The 19310-nt window shown below is 40.8% G+C and overlaps 1 protein-coding gene across 1 annotated transcript in view; it reads left to right on the top strand.

Annotated features, from left to right (window-relative positions):
* Positions 1-5815: 5815 nt before the first annotated feature.
* CRIM1 (cysteine rich transmembrane BMP regulator 1) overlaps positions 5816-19310 on the top strand; it is a 196084-nt gene continuing 182589 nt past the window's right edge. Inside the window, exons 1-2 of the mRNA XM_009283827.1 lie at positions 5816-5924; positions 13677-13850. Coding sequence (XP_009282102.1) covers positions 5816-5924; positions 13677-13850 — 283 coding nt within the window. The remainder of the gene's footprint in view (positions 5925-13676; positions 13851-19310) is intronic.

The raw sequence follows: 19310 nt of genomic DNA, 5'->3' as shown, positions 1-19310 counted from the left end.
CCCCCAAACCCCCTACTTAAAAGTTTTACCCTTAATTTTCTTAGCCTAAACTTCCAGGCTCTTCACTTCTCGCTTTCCCTAGCGCTTCACCGGTTTTCTAACAGCTTATGTCAAGGGCCGGTGCCCAACTAAAATTCCTTGATATAAAGGGCTTGGGAAGGGTTTGGCAGATGGAAATCGGCGGAGGTCAGTCGTGCACGCATGATGCCTGTTCCGGATTCCCTCCTCTGTAAGGAAACACAAAGGCTGATCATCTGTTGTAAAGTTTTCCTTCCTGTTCCTGTCACTTAATATCTCCCCGCCTGTCCGCCTCGGTATATGATGATAAGGGATGTCTTTTTCCCCTGCTGGAGCATCAAGGGGGAGAGAGAAATCCCCGCGGCAGAACTCCTCTCAAAGTCACTTCTGCTTCCTGCCGGCTGCCTGTGAGGTGATGATGAATTGGTATGAAATGCGAGAGGAGTTCACCCCCACCACCACCCCCCCCTTCAAATTTTGTATCTACCAGAGCCCCCCAGGTTAATTCTTTATACGTATAATTCAACAAAAGACCAAAGACAAATTTTCGGTCCCTTTTTGTCTTTTCCCTCCAGCTCTCTTTTTCCCCCAAGTTGAGGGAAAACATGGCGCTGTAAAGAGATTACAAATAACCAGTAGTTTGGGATATGTATAAATGTATGTGAGACTCGGAGCGGGAGCTTCGACAATTCTGGAAAAGGAGAGGGAGGCGGTCTCCTCTCGGCGGGTAGAGGGCAGTAGAAAGTGCGGAGAGCTGGTGAGGCAGCATCTGTCCAAAAAACTTGCATTTAAAATGATGCACTGTTTTGAGAGAGCTAAACCCGGTCATTTTTAGTGGGCAGCTGACCTTTGTCCTGGTGCTCGTTATTAGTTTAAAACTCCATTTGCCTCCCTCACAGATACATTGCGAACCAGAGCAGGGCGGTGTGTCCTGCCTGTACTAGAACCAATGCCATCAGCCTCTGCAGTTGTTGCTTGCGTAGGACCAGCTCCAGGGTTAAAAGCTCTGTTGTTAAACAATTAAAAATGGCCCTAAACTACTTTGAAGACCTTGGTTGAGGCCATGTTGCTGAATACGTACACTGCTGTAGTCTCTCTCTCTTATTATTATTTTCAATATGTATTGGAAAACTTTTCTAAAATAGAAAAGTACAGGCAAAGAGGGAACCTACCTGGCTTTGGATGAGTTTCTCTTTTCGCGTGTTTTCAAGTAAAAGCTTGGCTTAAACAGCTTCCCTCCTTCCCCCCCCCCGTGTTTAAAGGAACTAAAAGCCTGCAGTCATTAAATGCCTTAATGTTCCAACTCCCTTACTGTATCGCAGTACGGACGTCTCTGGCAGTTTAGGAGTATTTCATTCCTTTGAAGTGATGCAATCTGTACGTTGCTGTAGTTCAACTCCTAACACGTCCCATCTACTGTTGAAAATAGTATGAAGCATTTGTTGGCAAGATTGCATTTCAATTAGTGTTGTGGTTAGGAACTAGTTCCAGCTGTCCCTTTAGGAATAGTCGGGGAGATAACTTATCTATTTAATTTTCATTCTTGTAAATGAAAAGCAACTGAGCTGAACTGTCAGCCTAATAAATAGTCCTGGAATACCTATTACTGAATTGTCAGGAAACTGCCTCATTCTAAGCAACAGAGGTAATCTGTTGTTCTTCATGGTGTGCGTTGTGCACAAAGGGGTGGCAGCAAGGAGAAGAGGGGACTTAATGTACTATCTCCGATCACCTAAATGAGGTTGATTAGCTCTATTTTTTTGATCATGGTGACCTAAACAGTTGTGCAGTTTACAGGCACACGTGCAACAGGCTAGGCTGGTGATGCCTGATGTGTGAGTAGTACTAAGCCGTGCCTTTATCCATTAATGGAATAAAGGCGACTTTTTCTTTTTTTTTTTAATCCTGTCTACTGGGGGTACAAACCCTTTCCTACCCCAGTTCAGGGAGGAAGAAATGGAAGTGACTTACAGAACTGTGTGAATAGAAATTGATGTTTTTACTTTCCTTCCTGTCTCTAGCTTTTTCTTTCAGTGCAATTTTTTACACTGAAATGACCCCTACTGGCTATAGTTATAAGCATTTTTTTTATCATTTTTGAAGCTTCAGCAGTGTCTTATTTCAGAGTATCAACACATACTAGGCTACAGAAAACTTTGAGCTGGAATTGCAGCAGGTAAAATACTTGTCTTTTAACTTAGTTTTAGCATTTAACGCACTCGGCATAAGTTAACTCTGTAACACCTGATGGAGAAGTCTCTGGCATCTGTCACTGGTAGCCTCTCTTTCTGAAACTAGAAATAGATTAGTCTTTGTTAAATCAGTGTTCGTTAATGAAATCTGTTGCTGATTCTGGGTTCTTTTCTTTATCCTTCTAAAACCTGAAGGAGGTCCTCGTTCATCTCACCACCTTAACTATTCACATCTTTATGCAGTTCTAAGGTTCCCTTTGTGGCATTATCCTAAAGTATGTAAATGCCCTTCCTGAATGTAGTTGTATTCTTGGTAAAGAATAATTCTGAGGTCAGCTTCCCCCGCTGCGGGTGGGTACTTTTCCTGAAGGGCAATCCTGAGAGACTTTAAACACTTCCAGCCTCTCTGTTGGCTTTACAGGGATGCTGCTGCATTGGTTCAATGAGGTGTCGAGAGCCTACAGCCCCTTCCAAACACTTTTAGCATTCAGAAATTCTGAGCTCAAAGCAGGGACTGCACTTGCTCTCTGCCTTTGAAGGTAGACCTAGAGCCACCCCCTAATTAGACTGGAGTTCTCCAGAAACATGTTAGCCTTGGCTAACAGAAGCCAGGGCTTCTGCCTTCTGGAGAATCGGAAAGCCTCGGAAAAGCTCTGCCAAAGAAGTTCTGTTACTCTGTGAAGGCATTTCTTGTGATGACTCTTTTCTTGCCTCTGTTTCAACACTTCCCCGGTTTCTGGTGCTCTGAGATGAAGAGGCCTTGATTGCTTTACTAAATTCTTCTGAGGCATAACAGTAGCATGTGAAATAATGCTGAAAATGAGCTGATATTATTTTTAACTGTGTAATAGAAACATAACTTAAGTTTTTGTGATATATACTTGAAATGAAACTGCTAGTTTTACTGTGTCCTTAGGTTCTTTTAAGAATATACTTCCATATGAGTTAGCCTCTAGGTAGCCGTTGAAAGAACGTATGTCTGCTCCAGTAGCTTGCCAATAACCCGTAGTACTTTGTTTGTTTTGGGGTTTTGTTTTGGTTTTGGTGGGGTTTGGGGTTTTTTTTTGGGGGGTGGGGTACAGTTATTGCTGTATTCTTTTTGCCTACTGTAGCTAATTTAAAGCTTGTCTTGAGTACTTGAGGTTTGTCTGCCTAGTGCGTAGCTTCTGAACTGGGGTTCCTTTGGAACCAGGAGAAAGCTGCTGTACTGGATTTTAGGCAAGTATCAAGAAGTATGTGGGTTAATTTTCTAGGATGATGATAGAAGCTTGCCCTGCTGTGGCTAGTCCTAGTCTTTTCTACTGAACTGCAGCTTTTTGGGAGCTTGGAGCATTATTGTCTGTCTGACTCCTTGTTTGGACAAGCAGGGAGAGCTTGGGTGTTCCCCTCACATTTAAGCCTACTGTGAACTAACTGTCATCCCCTAGAAACCTGTAATAGAGTATGATATGTAAGGGCGCAGTATATTGTATGTAACCACAGTGCAGTGAAACTGGAGCTGATGAGAAGAAATGAAATTTTGAAAACTTAGCTTTTTTCAAAATTGGGAGGAAGAGAGCTAAGCTTTGGGGGGGGGGGGGCCTTGGTTTACATGTGCTAATAGAGTTCTTTTCTGAAGTAAGAACAACTTGCTTACAGACTTGCTAGTATTTTTACTACAAGTAGTGCTGCTGCTTGTAACTTCTCCCAAGGATACTAGCTACAGAACCTTGTTTTCAGTTGGTTTTGGTCCTGTGCTCTGTATCTAATTGATCAGTGGACCCAAAGACTAGAACATGATGCTTTGTCTCCAGACAGACTTCTATGCAACATGCTTGGCTTCTTGCTTGTGATGCGCTCCAGACCCCTAAAGATCAGGTAGTATTTTGCTTTGAGTACGAGTTACTGAAGTTCAAGTGATTTAGAAGTTGCATGTGGGTAATCTGGTTGTTTATATTTGTTTGACTGGAACAGTGCTGCCCAGATTTCTTAACTTTTTGTTTGTTTTTTTTTTTTCTTACTCTGTTACGTAGTGAATGGCTGGGGAAATGTCCAAATAGTTCTAATGTCCACGTGTGTACAGAGAACTACCCCCACCAACATCAAGTGTTAGAACTGATGATCTAGTTGGGGACTTAATCAGTATTATGTGGTGCACCAAATGATTGTTGGCATGAAGACAGTCAAAATACTTGGTTTGAAGACTGTCAACAATGGGAAAAATGGAAACATTATTGATGGTGTCAAAAAGAAAATTATCACCAAAATTACTGAACTTGTGAAACTGGAATGAGAAGTAACTCTTTGATGGTGAGTGTTCAGCTTCTGGTATGCTAGTCTTGGCTATATTTAACAGTCCCCTTCCCCCACCCTCCAGAAAACACTTACTAGGCACACACTGACTTCTTAAGCACAGGTGGGATAATTTATAAGCTGTTTCTACTCTGACTTTTGTCTATGCCGAAATCTCAACGTCAGTAACAACGTGTAACGTTGAGTGTGGCATGGAATTTGAATTAGATCAGGTGCTTATTTGACTTGGAAATGGCTTCCTCCCTGTTTCTGGGCATCACGTTTTGATTTTTAGAAATCACTTGGTTCCAATATTTCAACAAAAATGAAATGGAAAAGTCCAACAGATATGAGGAGGGATATTGATGCAGGAATTGGTAGGGTTTTGCTGTTGCGGATCGGCACGGTTAGTTTAAAACTAGAAATCTCACTGTAGATAGGCTGAATGGCTAAATCTCTTAACCTCTGTTAAGAGGAATAGCCTGTTTTATTTTTTTTGTTAAACCATTTGATCTCGTATGACTGTATGTTAAGCATCCTTTGCTGATGTGAACTTTTCCCTGTAGAAAATGGTTATTTCATCAGGTTCCCCAAAATCATGCTGCTTATAGAGGTGTTTTGTTTTGGTTTTTTTTTTTTCTTTTTTTTTAAAACTACCTTCAAACTTGTCAGATAGTAATTTCTGCACCTCTAGGCACGTTTGCTGTTTTAAGTACCCTCTAGCTGATTCAAGAATACTTGCGTAATTTAACTTATTGTGTAGTACTTAGTCAACCAAAATGTCATTTGACTGACAGGCATATTATGCAATAATTCATCCATTAATATGGTTCAAAAATGCCTGCCTCTTCCTTTTCCCCTCCTTTCTTTGCACCCCCCTGAAGGATTCCTCATCTCAATGAATAAAGTTTATAGCATCTTGCAGACAGGACCAAATGTTTCTCTGTTTTAATGGATTAAATACTTTGTAGAAGTGACCTATTAAATGTCTCTTGTGACTTGTAAACTGCTTTCATTTAAGAATGCATTTAATCCACAGAGAACGTAAGCTTGGAAATGGTGATTTCAGGGTTTTGCCTGAGACTTCACGTGGCACCAGTTGTATAGTCTGACAATATTACATTTTAACTCTGCCTTTTGATGTATATATACATGCAACCTGGAAAATGACTACTACTGACATGGAAAGATTATATATGTGGAGAAACCTACCAATATAAACTAAGATGTGAAGATAACTTTGTATAAAGGCTATCTAGATTAAATTCCACATAAGCATACAGATTAAAAGATGGTCCCTGAGGGAGCTCTAGTCTAAACAGACTAGTTTGGCCATGTTTGGAGGAAGTAAGCCCTTAGTAGTGTATTGGGATGAATGGAAGCAGTTCACACCTTTACCAGAGGCAATATTCAGTCCTCAGCAGCTTTCACTGGGTGTTCTGGGTACTTAACTTCAGAATCTGCAAATCATGTTAACACCTTGTGGGTCATGAGTGTGTAAGTCTTTCAATAAGAAAACAAACAGGAGAGCATAGGGTTGCGACAGGAGGAAAAGTGCTGGCTCACAGGCATGCACCCATTCCCATGTTCTTACTCCTTTTCAAAACTTTAAGCCTTATATAGCCAGCTTCCTTGATACTGATAGGCTTCAGGTGTTTCTGGTTTTTTTATTAGTGAAAAATCTAGCAAGTGTAACACTTCTGAATCTGAGAGCGCCCATTCTCTTGGGTCACTTATCCTTGAAACAAATTAAACTGCAGGTTTTTGCTACAGCCTATGTTGTGCTCTGTTCAGGAATTTTTTCAGAAAGGCTGGATGTATGCATGTGGAGGTGTTTCTTCCTCTCACTGATGGGCTGTTGATAAAAAGCTGGGGTCATACTGATAATGGTATTACATGTGCTAACATAAAATGTGCTGCTTAGATAATAGAAAGACTCAAGTTGATGTCTATCTCTAAGTTAGGTTTTAGAAAAAGAAAAAAGCCTTGATGCTATTTCTAAATTCGGGGTGTGTAGAGTTTTTCCTGTAGTCTTCTGTGAGTAAGAAATTGGGTGTAATCCCTCTGAAACATCCTGTAATTCTGGTGGTCAATGTTGCTGCATTAATGACTTGGGGGGGAAAGTGGCAAAAGGTTTAGGATATCGTGTTTCTTCTAATAGTGTGGACTGTTCTTGGTGTAGGTTGCTTTATTCATAGCCCTGTTCAAGAATTTGTCTTAGGCAAAATTTTTCCTACTCCTGTCAGCTTTGCTTCTGCTGAGCAGCTTCAGCAAGCTGCTAGCCAGCTACTTGTTTGCAGTGAAGCTGATGTGTGCTGATTTACGTGCATGTAATCAGCGTGTGGGTGCAGTGTGCAGCTTGGGGGGGGGGGAAAATTGGAATTTTAGCCTCCTTTCAAAAATGGGTATGAAGGTTTGGCCCTTTCCTGAGGCTTTAGCAAATTTTTTTTAAAGAGTTTTCTAGAGCTAGAGGAAGAAGCTGCTAGGACAGCTGAAACGCTGCTGTCCATGCTCATTCTAGTCAGGGGAGTACTGGCAGAGGCTGTGACTGACCAATTAAACCCTGGGACACTAATATTTTCAGTCAACTATTTACAAACAAGATGTGGTTCTGGTCATAAGATTAAAATAACTTATTTGCAAGTGTTTTTTTCAGGTCCTTAAATGTCTAGGGGTCAGACTTCAAAACTAATTAATTATCATTTCAGACCATCTTTGGGGCAGAAGGCTATTGGAAATACTGTTCAGTCTTGTTGGGGGGAGCCCTAATAGTGAAAGTGTTAAAAAAACAAGCAAACAAACCCCCCAAAAAACACTCAAAAAAAAAGACAAAAAAGGAAAAAAGGAAAGAGGTGGGAAAGGGATGGGAAGGGGGGGGGGGGGGGTACCTGGAGAATGAAATATTGCAGACAGTATGGGCAAGGGAAAACTTTAAAACTTGAAATAGTTGTCCACGTCACATGCTTCACTTAACGCTTCCATTTATCTCCTTGCTGTCCTCAGGGCTTCTGTGGAGTTTCTGATAATTGAGTGGAAAGCTGGTTTGTTTAAATACTTTCTGCATTCCTTAGTATGAAATAACTGCCTTGAGACACACACAGAGCGACTGCAGTGAAAATCTTTCTCACTGTATTGGGGATTTGATCACCTGAGATACACGTTCTAGTTTGAATAAGATAAAGCAGGCAGTCAGATTTGAGACAAGCCTTACATGTATGGTGTTCCTGAGGTATCTAAATGTTATGGTATGGTTTTGCTTTTTAGCTTTGACTAGAAATTTTATCAGGTGGCTGCAAAGCCCTTTTGTACTGACGTGCATTCCACATGAAGATTTGATCTTGGAAAGTGGACCCTTCCAAAAGGTGGAAAAACTGCTTTATCATAAAACTCTCAGCTGTGTGTGTCTCACCATAAAAGTTTCTGCCGGCTCTGGTCCCCGATTCATGACTTCACTGAAGGAATAAGTTGCGAGAGGGGAGAGGATTGCAGCCAGTACATGAGCTCAAACTCACTTCAAGGCTAGCCTTCCCTTCTGCTGCTTTTCAAGGTCTGGGGCTGGGTTTCAAGCATTCTTTAGTGGTGATTAGTCATTTCTATTGTTCAGCTCCTCCAAAACATGAATTTCCTTTCCATCGTTCTTTTTTCCTGTTCAAAGAGAAGCCAAAGCCCACTGGCAAGAAGTATTTCCTTTTTTAATTTTAGAAAGTCTGTAGAATCCTTTGAGTCTCATACCATCTTAATGAATATCACGGATTTGAAAATGCTGTTGTGTATACCAGTGTGCTAGAGTGACGGGGCTCAGACCTTGGGTCTGGTTTAAAGGAGAGGGTTCTGAAAGGTTCCCCCCCTTCCCAGAGGGCAGTACCAGTCTCAGTAAGGATCACTTCTGTGTCACTGTGAAACCTGTTCTCTCTCCTCCTTCAAACGCAGGATTTAAAAGGATGCAAAAGTCTGTAAGATGTGACTTTTTCACTTTCAGATCAGTAATGTATTTGATGGTCTCTTTGCTCTTTCAGCATCCTGAGAACCTGTCTGTCACACTTCTACTCGGCTGTTTCTGCCTTTTTACATGCTGCAGTTAAATGTAAATTATGGGAGTTCACTCAATTCACTCCAGTTATGTTTACCCCCCACCCCTGAACTGTAATTTAAGATTATTGTGGGTGCAATGCTTGTATACTAGTTTTCAACAGTGATACTTTAGTGACCATTCCAGTGTGTTGCTTGCTAGTTTGAGGTGATGTGTTATCTTATAAACAGTGAAGGAGAACAGTATATGGTTTTCCAAACAATAGCTGATATTCATTAAATGTTTCCAGAAAGGAAGAGAAGGGTTGGGGCACAAAAGAGAAGTTTCTGTGGCGGGAAGAAGGAATTGAGAACTTGAAGGAAGGGAAAGCAAAAATTTAAGCAACGGGGAATGAGTCTCTGAAAAGGTCTTTCCTTGTACTTTTAACTTGTACCTGTTTTGAGATGATTCTTTGCATGTGGGGACAATCAATGCAACTATAGTGAGCTACTGTGTACTTTAAAAACAAGGCTCCAAGTTAGTTTCTCATAGTTGCATGCTTTTCTGGAAACACAAGCAGCTCTTCAGGTGAAGAAGACATACCTGCTTCAATCGTGAGCATCACACCACATCAGTGCTGTGGTGCTGTGTTGTGAGTGCTGGTATGTAGGACTTAGCACGGAAGAAGTGATGGAATGCTGCTTACCAGAGACATATTTCTCAGACTGTTTCCTAGACTGGACCTGTTGTTTAAGGACCTCTTGTTCAACTTGTTAATGCCTTAATCCTCTTCCCTACTTTAGATGCATGCTATGACAGGACTTGGGAGTTCAGCAACCCAGAGCAGCACTTGAATTGTTAGCAAGCCGAAACATTTGCTTTGCAGAAAGCAAGTGATTATATGAGTGATGGAAGAAAATGAAAAAAGGTTGGAATTAACATGATGCCTCCCCTCCCATGGCTTCCTTATGGTATGAAAGCACACTTAGAAGAATTTAAAAAAGTATTATGTCCAAGACTTAACTTTGGTCTGAGTACATGCAGAACTAGTTCATTGTCTGAAAAGGGAACTTGCCTGAATGAGTTTGAAAGAGTGGGGAGCTGCATGTAGATAGAAATAATTTGAATGAGTGACTTTAAAGCTATAGTTACTGGCCTGCTGGGAGCTTTTGAACCTCTTCTAGGTGTGTGTGCAAAAGGTAGTTGAGTGGCTATATAACAACAGTCTAATGTCAACTCAGGACTGCTAAAAAGAGTGGCCCTTCCCTTTTTTTTGCCCCTACCTGATCATGCCAGCACAATGAGATGGTGGAAATTGCAGCTAAACTAAGATCAATTTGGATGAAAACTAAGAATTTGCTTGGGCTGCTCTTCAGCTGGATTGTTTCTAAAAACTTAAGAATGTTAAACACCTACTTGATTTTTGTATTTTTAAGTGTTCTAGAGGTCAGCTAGTGGATAGGATGCACATACTGAGGTTTGAGAGGCTCTTAGATTCTTACATTTGGGTTTTGTCAACCCTGCTTGCAGAGAAGTAAAGCATTCACAAATGATTATATCTCAGTTTCTTCCTTCATATCATCCAGATTTCTGAGAGGTATGCATGAAAGAGCACTCTCCTGAAAAGGAATCCACAGAGGAGGTCAAACAGAGCATGCAGAAAAATGTTTGTGCTACAGTCTGGAATTGTTCATGGACTGTCCCAGGTCTCCAAATCACTGGTGTGTAAATGTTTTCTGGAATAGTCTGCAGGACATGATGGTTTTGGGAGTGATAGAGGCTAGGTTATATGCTTCATAGAGCCTAGACTTTCTTTGTTCAAGACACTTCCATTATCAGTTAAAATATTGCTGACCTCAAAAGGAACAAGTATGCTGTAGTGGACCACCATTTATTTGCATCAAGCAGAGCACTAGATGCCTTTGCATCAAGTAACTAAAGCTTTAAATCGAAGCGAGACGCTGGGTTCATCCCTTTAGCTCATGCGAGTGCTTTTGTGTGGTCGTACATTTGATTCCAAGGAATTTTGTTCTGCCTATACTGATGTGACTTCTGAGGGTTTACCCTAAGTGGTAAACAAGTATTCATTTAACAGGGCCTTTAACTTCTGTTCATAAAAGGACAAAATCAACTAGGAAAAGGAGTCTTAAGTCTGCATGAAAGATCACACTAGACTTTGCATTTATTTACTATACTGAAATAAGCTTTTGTTACATGTTTGCTCCTTCATTGATGGAAATCTTGTTTCTAAATGAAATTGTGTGAAAAGCAGGCTGGTAAAAGATGTCCAGGCTAGAACTGGATTTGCATTCTTCCTGTCTGAATGTGACTTTTTTGTATTCACGCACAGTGATGAAAAATACCTTGTTTCAAGATTCAGCATGTTAGATATATAGTCTGCAAGTATTCCTGAGGGATTTCTCTTCTCTTCCATCCTCTTAATGGCTACTGAGCAAATTTTTGAGGGGTGTGGCACTGAAGACTTCAGTTGCACCTAGTACTGAGCTATGCGCTTCCTGTGTACCTCCTTTTCTGCTCCCATCTGAAAAGTCAGGAGAGGTGGCAGGTGAGATATCAAACATTAATCTATTCTGGAAGTCAGATGATATTATGAGTAGTGCCACAGTGTGTGGTGCATCTGCATCGAGGCATTCTGTCGTGAGTAAGGGATGGCTCTGCTTTCCATGCCAGGTGGGTCCCACCTTATGTGGGGTGAGCAGCAGGGAGTCGGCTGATCTCTCTGTCAGCCTTGAAAAGATCTAGTGCTGAAATACCACAGGCCAAAAGCTCACAGATGCTCTGAATTGGTGTGCTGGAAAAGCAAAAGTGTGCTGTCATCGCTGTCTGCGTGCCCCACCTGTCTGCACTGTACGGGTCTCGGGAGGCTGGTGGGTAGAGCAGCTCGAAGGAGCCGGGGGCAAGGTGCACTGCCGCATGGGCCCCGCGGCCACTGGGGCAGGCAAAGCTCCTGGCCTGTACACAGTGGTAGGGGAGGAGAGCCTGTGTGTCAGAAACAAGGAGCAATTCAAACCATTTTCTTAAGACCATTAAACAGACCAATCTGGATGAAGCTGTGGTCCCTGCGGTTACAGAATTTGAAACACCAAATCTTGGAGCATAGCTATAGCCCCTTTTGTTCTTGTCATTACGTGGATTACTGCTGCGATTTGTAAAATACAAATTGTCCAGGCTGTATTCCGGCTTCTCGAAAACAGGATGTATTATTGTTCTCCAAATTCTCCTGTGGTTTTTTTTGTGGTTCCCCCCCCACATGAATAGCCTCCTCACGATGAAAGTGTCCCAAGCATTAATGAAGTGACATCTTCTCTTGAAAGAATGTTAATAGTTTCTCTTCAGGAACTTCTACACTTCCTTTGACTTTTATTGATACAGTTGCTGTATGGGATGATAGGTTAACTTTAACTTAAAAAAAAAAAAAAAAAAGAAAAAAAAAAGAAAAAAAAAAGGACAAATTACTTCCTGGGATTAATGACTACTCTTGCTTTGCTATTTTTATGGAGTAGAAGATCCATGAGGCTCCCATGGAGGTTCCCTTCTTCATGTCTAAAATTGACTTAGTTGTCTATTCAGTGGTTTTTGTCAGCAGGGTACTTTGCCGACTTAAAACAGAAAGCAAGCAGTTGGTGGTACAGGGAGAAACATACCTGTGAGAATCTGCTGTGACACTTGCTGTAGATCATGTATGGTACTTAACTGGTAAACAGCTCTTTCCGGGTGTTGATTGTTTTTTCCCCAAAACAGGAAAAACTGCAGGTTAGCGGATATTCTGCATGTTTCTGAGTGACAGTACTTACATGTCAACCTCAGTGTGTGTGTGTGTATACTGTTTTTTACCATCAGTTTTTAGACTTCTATTGAGTGTCATACTACTGAACGACAAACAGTTCATATCTGCCTGCGGCCTGCCATACTGGAGGACAGCTTCTGATAACCCCAACAACAACAGAAAAACACACCCTTCGTAGCTGGAAGATGTCTTCACTTTTTTGAAGTGTTACTTGGCAGGGTCTGTATTGGAAACTTGCTTGTTGATAGTATATAAAATTGGGGTGAGCTACTAGAAGGCACAATGTGAAAGCTGCTGTGAAATATAAGGATGTAAAGATTGAAAATAGATATTTGTTCCTTTTGTCATTACTAGCAGTCAGTGGACTATCTGTGTGACTCTTGTGTAGTACTTGTTTTGGTAGACACGCAAGGTTGGAAAATGATCTGGCACTCTGTAGCGAAGAATACCTAACGCCTAGTTTATTTTCTTCAGTCTTGCATAAAAAGCATGTATCTTGCTTAAACTTCTGGGTCGGTGGGGTGTTGCTGTATGTGCACTTTGCCCTAAGGAAGCTGAGATTTTGTAGGACTGGTAATCTTGGTGGAATTCTGGATTGACTGGATTTATCGCTTCCTGGAGGGGGGGGAAAAAAAATCTTGTTGCGTGTAGCCGCCTCCTAAAAGGAAAATGGGCAGTTGTACAGCGGGATTATGAGCTACGCACATTTGAAGGGACTGATTCAAAAGGAGCAGAATTATTTGAGCAGAGACTCGTTCCGGCCCAACTATCCCCCTGCCCCTTGACAGCAGGGAGCACGATGTGCTTGAGCAATTCTCCTGGAGTATGGATGGTAATCCAGGGGTGCTGGAAAACTCACGTTTAGTCATATTACAGAATCAAAGGCCTGGCATCTTGTAGTATTTTTGTAATAAAAAGGTATCTCTGTGGAGTGAATTCTATGTGATGTATTTTTTAATCGGGTTTAAAAATGCTCTCTTTCTGATTCAATTTTGACTTCTATAACGGCAGCAGATTCTGTCCAACATTCTCACTTCCATGATAAATATAACTTCAAGTATCTGTAAAAGTTATTTCAGTTAGAATAGCACTCATTTGTACTATAGCTATGCATTTCCCTGAGACATCATAGTTTTTCATACAGATGGAAGTAAACAGTGCCAGTAGCTGTAGCAAAATGGGCAATAGAACAGCTGCGAAACATGTTATTTGGCAAATCCCACAGTTCAGATTAATCCATTATTTTTTTTTTTTAATCTGTTATCTTCTGTTTAGCACTATGTTGAACTTGACGTAAATTGCACCGAACTCCAAAGCAGCTGAATTTATATACTGCAGCCGAAATCCAATAGTGAGCGAGTTTGTTTGTTTGTTTTAGATGAAAACTGGGATGATGATCAGCTTCTTGGATTTGAACCATGCAATGAAAACCTTATAACAGGTTGTAACATAATCAACGGGAAATGCGAATGTGACACCATTCGGACCTGTAATAATCCATTTGAATTTCCAAGCCGGGATACTTGCCTGTCGGCCTTAAAAAGGATTGAAGGTAAGCACTTGTCTTCAGTAATTCAGAGTTAGTAATTTTTCTGTGCGTTTGATGAAAAGCTAGGGTCTAGTTTAATATGTTTTAGGATGACTTGCGTAGTTTCAGAGACCTGTGGTCTTGTACTTTTCAGAAGACAGTTGTATGTTTTGGAGGAAGATGGGACTTCAGTAAGTTTGGCCTTCCAAATGTGTAGGTTTAAGAATGGAAGAAACTAATACCTTGTGCTTTGTGTGTTATGAAGTTCGCAGATTTTAAGCCTAAAACTCTTCTGTTTGTAGTTTGTGGTAGCTACCTTCGTGTATCTTTAGCTGTAAAGCAGTGTGGAAAACTCTCTTTAGATGTATTGATGTGACTGAACCATGAATAATCACAGTGGATTTTAATAGCAAAGGCATAGAAAAAGGAGTTGTTGTTGATTATACTTGTATCTTTTCTTTTATGAATGCATGAATTGCTATTTTCTTTAGGTTTACATAATATAGTGTTACTTTAATGCTCGTATTTTTCAGTTTCTGTGTTCCTTTGATTAGACTTGCATTAGGCCACATATGTTTATGCTTCTGCACGCATACATGATGTTTTTTTGTTTGGGTTTTTTTGGTTTTTTTGTTGCTAATGGCTAAACTGGAAATGAGTTGGCTCAAATATATCCAGTTGGAATTAAATTCCCATGATGTATTTCTAGGATTGTTTTGAACAGCTATCAAAGGTTTGGTCTCGGGGCCCTTTCTATGATGCTGTAATTACTGTTTATTTTCCAAAGTGTCTACGAACATGCAAAAGTTGATTAGTGGTGTGAACCTGCTTAATTAGTCTGCTTTAAACCAATGTTTGAAGTCATATTGCAAAAGTAAGTGTATTTATAAGGCTACTAACAATATTTAAAGTTACTATCTTTGAGTTATGGCAGCGTGATCTGATGTCATCTGTCATATTCCTTTTGTGATAAGAAAATTGTTCTCGAGCTACAGACCTTAAACAGGGAGATCTTGTGAGAAAAATGTAGTTGGCAGAAACGTTAATTATCGTCGGTCATGATGTTGGTCACTAAAGGCATACAAGTGCTTTATGTGGGTTTTTTGTGGTTTTTTTTAGTTCTAGGAAGAGGAGAGAAACAACCTTTGGCCTTTTGTTTGTTGCTGCAGTAGTGGGCAGTAGCACGTATGGGTTCTTAAGTAACCTTACTCACCGCTTTTTTTTTTTTTTAACTTGTGAATGTGTGACTAAGTCTGTAGTAGTTCAGCAGGACTTCTGTTGACATGACAATGCATCATGTGTTTAACTTGCTAAGAAAAGTAGCAAGTTAACTCCCTCCAACTCCGAAGAAACGGACTTAGTTTGTGGAACAGCATAGCTAAAGCAGGTTGATTCTTTGAGTAGCTTGCCTTCAGCAACCTCTTGTTTCAGCTAAACTCCCGTTTTAAAAAGAACAGCATTTTAAGCTTAGCCATGAGGTAACAATATTCTACATGTGAACTGTCTGGTTTGACAGCAATGGTGCAGTTGTTTTTGAGGTGTATTTTCTTTTTTGTTTTCTTGGTTTTATTTCTTTTTTGGGAGGAGTGGGGAGGGCGTTCTTCCAAAGCATCAGACTGTAGGGCACCAGCAGAAGAGTTTAGGACCTGTTGATTTTTAATCCTTCACAGATAGGAAGGATAGTTGATGCAAGTGATGAAACAGCAACGGTACCCTTAAATACTAAAAATCTGGCAGTTAGAACTGGAGTGTTATAACAGTCCAGCTTTTACTCATAAGAATGTGAATTTGCATTTGCATCCTCAGACTATCAAACTCTACCGCTGAGGAGTGTTTGAAGTTAAATCCATCCGTATTTCCTAATAGAAGGCCAGAAGTCATAGCACAATTTTGATTTGTCTGCATTTGACAGCTGTAGTCAGTCAAATCTGCCTCCTGTGGTTTGTACTGTAAATGCTTATTCCCTCTTTCTCTGACTAGGATTGGCAATTGAATGCTAACTGCTTATGGAGGTTGTTTCTTTAAATGCATTACTTCTTGTTTTGGTAATTAAAATGTATGCTTCATCCTGTACCTAAGCTAATGGAAAAGAATAACAACTTTTTTCCCTTTGTGCTTGCCACATACCTGTTTGGTAAGCAAGCCGAGTCTCTTAGGTAGAATGGGATAGCCACTTTGGTGTGTCTGAGCCGGTATTTGCTGTTTGAGTATTTCAGGCTTTCAAAGTTTATAGCCTAAAAGTTGAATTTATCCATTTGGAAAGTCCACTTGAAACATGGCTTAGGTAGTATGCAAACCAGGGACTCTGAGCATGTTAAAATAGAGAAATCTTTCAGTTTCTTCAAGGCAAGCTAAATCTTAAACTGCAGCGTCATGTAAAAAGGGGTGATTCATAAGATCTGTTAAATATGTCTAAGATTTTCCTGAAATCCAAAGTACTGATGTATACTCCACTCTCTTGGCTTGTCTGTTAAAGATAATAGCAGGAAGATTTGATGCTAGTAATTTAAATCTTTAAATACTCTATTAGAATCTGCTGCCATGGAAAGTGGGACCAAGAGAGGGTAGTCTAACTTCCCTCTCCTCACCACACTTGATATGGATAATTAAATACACAGTGTGATTAAAAAGACATAAGTTGAGCACCTGAACGATGGATACACCATAATTAGTGTTTCTGAAGAAAACTTTAAAGAAGTGCTATCTAAGCAGCTACTTCCATGTGTATTCTACTTTGAGGATACTTACTAAGCAATTGAGAATGTTTTGTGTTGTTCAGTGACGTGTTACTCTGCAAGATTTTTGATATTCATTATAAGTTTGTGTATCACTTGCATGTTGATGAAATTCCATAACACAACCGAGGCAAGGGAAGATACTTAACCCCATCCTACTGAGGGGAAAATCGGTCAGGTAGCTTTCCGTCTAATTATGGAGGTAATGGGACCTTTTCCCTTCCCAATCAAGTGAACTCTATTTTTTTGGTAGTACTGTTCTTAAAAGCACAGAGGAAATACATTTATAACTTTACAGAATATTTGACAAATTGAAACCTAGAAAGTCAGTAGTATACAATGGCATCTAGAGAAATTCTGGCTTAAGCAATTTCATTAAAGTTTCATAGCTATGACAAGTTATCTCAGGCTGTACAAATATATTTAACTGAGGACCCATCTTTCAGTTTCCTGAGCAGTTGAGGCAAGGATATTAGAGGCCAGTGGTACTCGATCAGTGTGGTTTGCTTGTTCTGATAAAAATGAGTTCTGTGGCTTTTCTTTTTTTCTTTCTCTTTTTTTTTTTTTTTTTTTCCTTTTGTTTTGTTGGATTTTTTTTGTTCTTTCCTTGAAAGAAGAAGGAAGGGTGCAGTTAGGCTGTCCCAGCCGTACTAAGTATACATAGGTCTGTGCACAGGAGATGCTGGTGCTAATGCATAGCGTTAGCTGTAGTTGCCAGCTCTATCAACCCGTACGGCTCACTGAAAGCTACCTTTGCCTGCAGATGTGGAATCTCTTCCATAAATATGACCTGGCAAATAACAAGTGGTGAGCCAAAATCTGGAGTCCCGTTTCCAGATATGAATGCGTATGTGCTAAGGGTTGGCATGTACTTCGTTTCTTGTACCTTTTTGTGCTTGCACCTTCCCTTTCAAGTGCCTCTCTAGTCATCTTTTTTTATCTAGTTTGTCTTATACTTAAGCTTTTGAGGCTGTGTGTGGTCTTCCCTTCTGGGCTTGATGTCAGGTCTAGCTTGCTTACTCAGCTAACCCAAAGCTTTTTCTTGTTAGCTTCATATAGGATCTTTCTTTCCCTATTGGCTCGTGTCTGCCTGCCTTCCTGGGCTCCTCATATTTCTTTCTACCTTTACCTTTCCCTGCCTCCTTTTCTTGCTTTCTTTGCCTACTTATTTCATAGTTTGCACCCCAGTTCACTTAAACAAGCCACATGAGGCAAATAAGACAATTTATCTATCCTTCCTTCCCAAAATCAGGCTGCATGGGCTCTAATGTCACGTTGCTTAGATGTCTGACAGGGCCTGAAAGCCATGTTCTTTATTTTGTCTCCCAAAGTCTTGCTCTGCTCTGAACTGGAGAAGCTGTAATGAGGAGAGTCTGTTTTAATCTCTACTCAAATGTATGTAATATCTGTAGGGGTGCTGATGTCTATTTGCAAGAAAGTACTGAGAGGCTAAGGTGGGGTTGCAGTAATACAGGTACTGAAGGCAGTTGGCGTCCCCACCCCATGCCCTTGTTTTCCTGGAGAACAACAGGATTAGATACATTAAAAAGGATTGGCAGCTAACGTCTAACTAGTCTTCGTGTAGACATACTGCAAATGTTCAAAGACTTGTTACTTGAATAGATTATCGTATAGCATAAAGCACACGTGCCTTAGAGGTCTCCCAACTCTACCACCAGACTTAAAGTGCCTGCTTCTCTGCATGGCACGTCAGTGACTTTTCATATAGAAGGTTTGTATAGAGGTCATGAACCATCGTACTGTGAGGAAATGCACACGTTTGGGGCTAGAAAGAAACTGTCTGGAAAAGCTATTGCATACCTAAATAATAATAGATTCCTGTGTTGGGGTGGCTCTTTTTTGTTTGTTTAAAATGCTTTTGCTTTTGGTTATTTTCTTGATGAGTGCCTGCTCTGATATGGTTCAGGAAATCATGTGTTCTTGAGCTTAGAAAGATTGTTTCTATTCATGAGACTGCTAATGATGACAGCTTGGTTGAACTTGGACTGCTGGAGTGGACGGTGGAAAATATGGCCAGAGGGTGAAAAGTAACGAGGTGCCATCTCTCTGCTGAGCCACAGTTACAGGCAGAAGTCTAATAAGCTGCATCTACGCATTCTTGCAGTCATGATCTGCTAAGAATTAGCTGCAGATGGTACAGAAGAGTCAGTTCTTCAGACTTCGTGTGAGACACTGAGGATTGAGGGTGAGGGAAGTGAAAGAGAAAGTAATTTTTTTCATTAAGATACATTTGTAGGGCATTGGTAGGTAGTAGCATTGAAAACTTTTTGAGTGGTGCCGGTCCAATTATCTCAACATCTTGCCTTGCACGTATGAAGAATCACTAGGAAGTCAGTATCTGAAGTGACCCAGCCTCAGTAGTTTCAAAGACTGTATTCCAGTTCTGGGATCTTCCTTCCCTCCCTCTATGCTAGGCTCTGGCAGCAGCTCAAATAGCCCAGCAGAGCTTTAAAGAACAGGAACCTAAGGATGTTCTTGAGCCTGTTCCTCCTCTACCAGAGCAGGTCAAGATCTGTGCTCTTGTGAGCTGCCTGTGGGTAGGCGGTGTGCCTTGCAGCCTTCCCCCTTCAGAGGCAGCGGCAGGTCTTTGGAATGATAACTTGTTCCTTAAAAAATGTTCCCTGCTAGAACAGCTATCTCATCTTCCCTCTCGGAAGTGGAGAGAACGTCGTGGGTCAGAGGCTATGGAGAGCATAAGAGCCACCAGCCATAGCCATAGCAAAGGGCA

Source organism: Aptenodytes forsteri, unplaced genomic scaffold, assembly GCF_000699145.1.
Source record: "Aptenodytes forsteri isolate BGI_AS27 unplaced genomic scaffold, ASM69914v1 Scaffold309, whole genome shotgun sequence".
Lineage (NCBI taxonomy): Eukaryota > Metazoa > Chordata > Aves > Sphenisciformes > Spheniscidae > Aptenodytes > Aptenodytes forsteri.
This window is presented reverse-complemented; position numbering and strand designations above follow the sequence as displayed.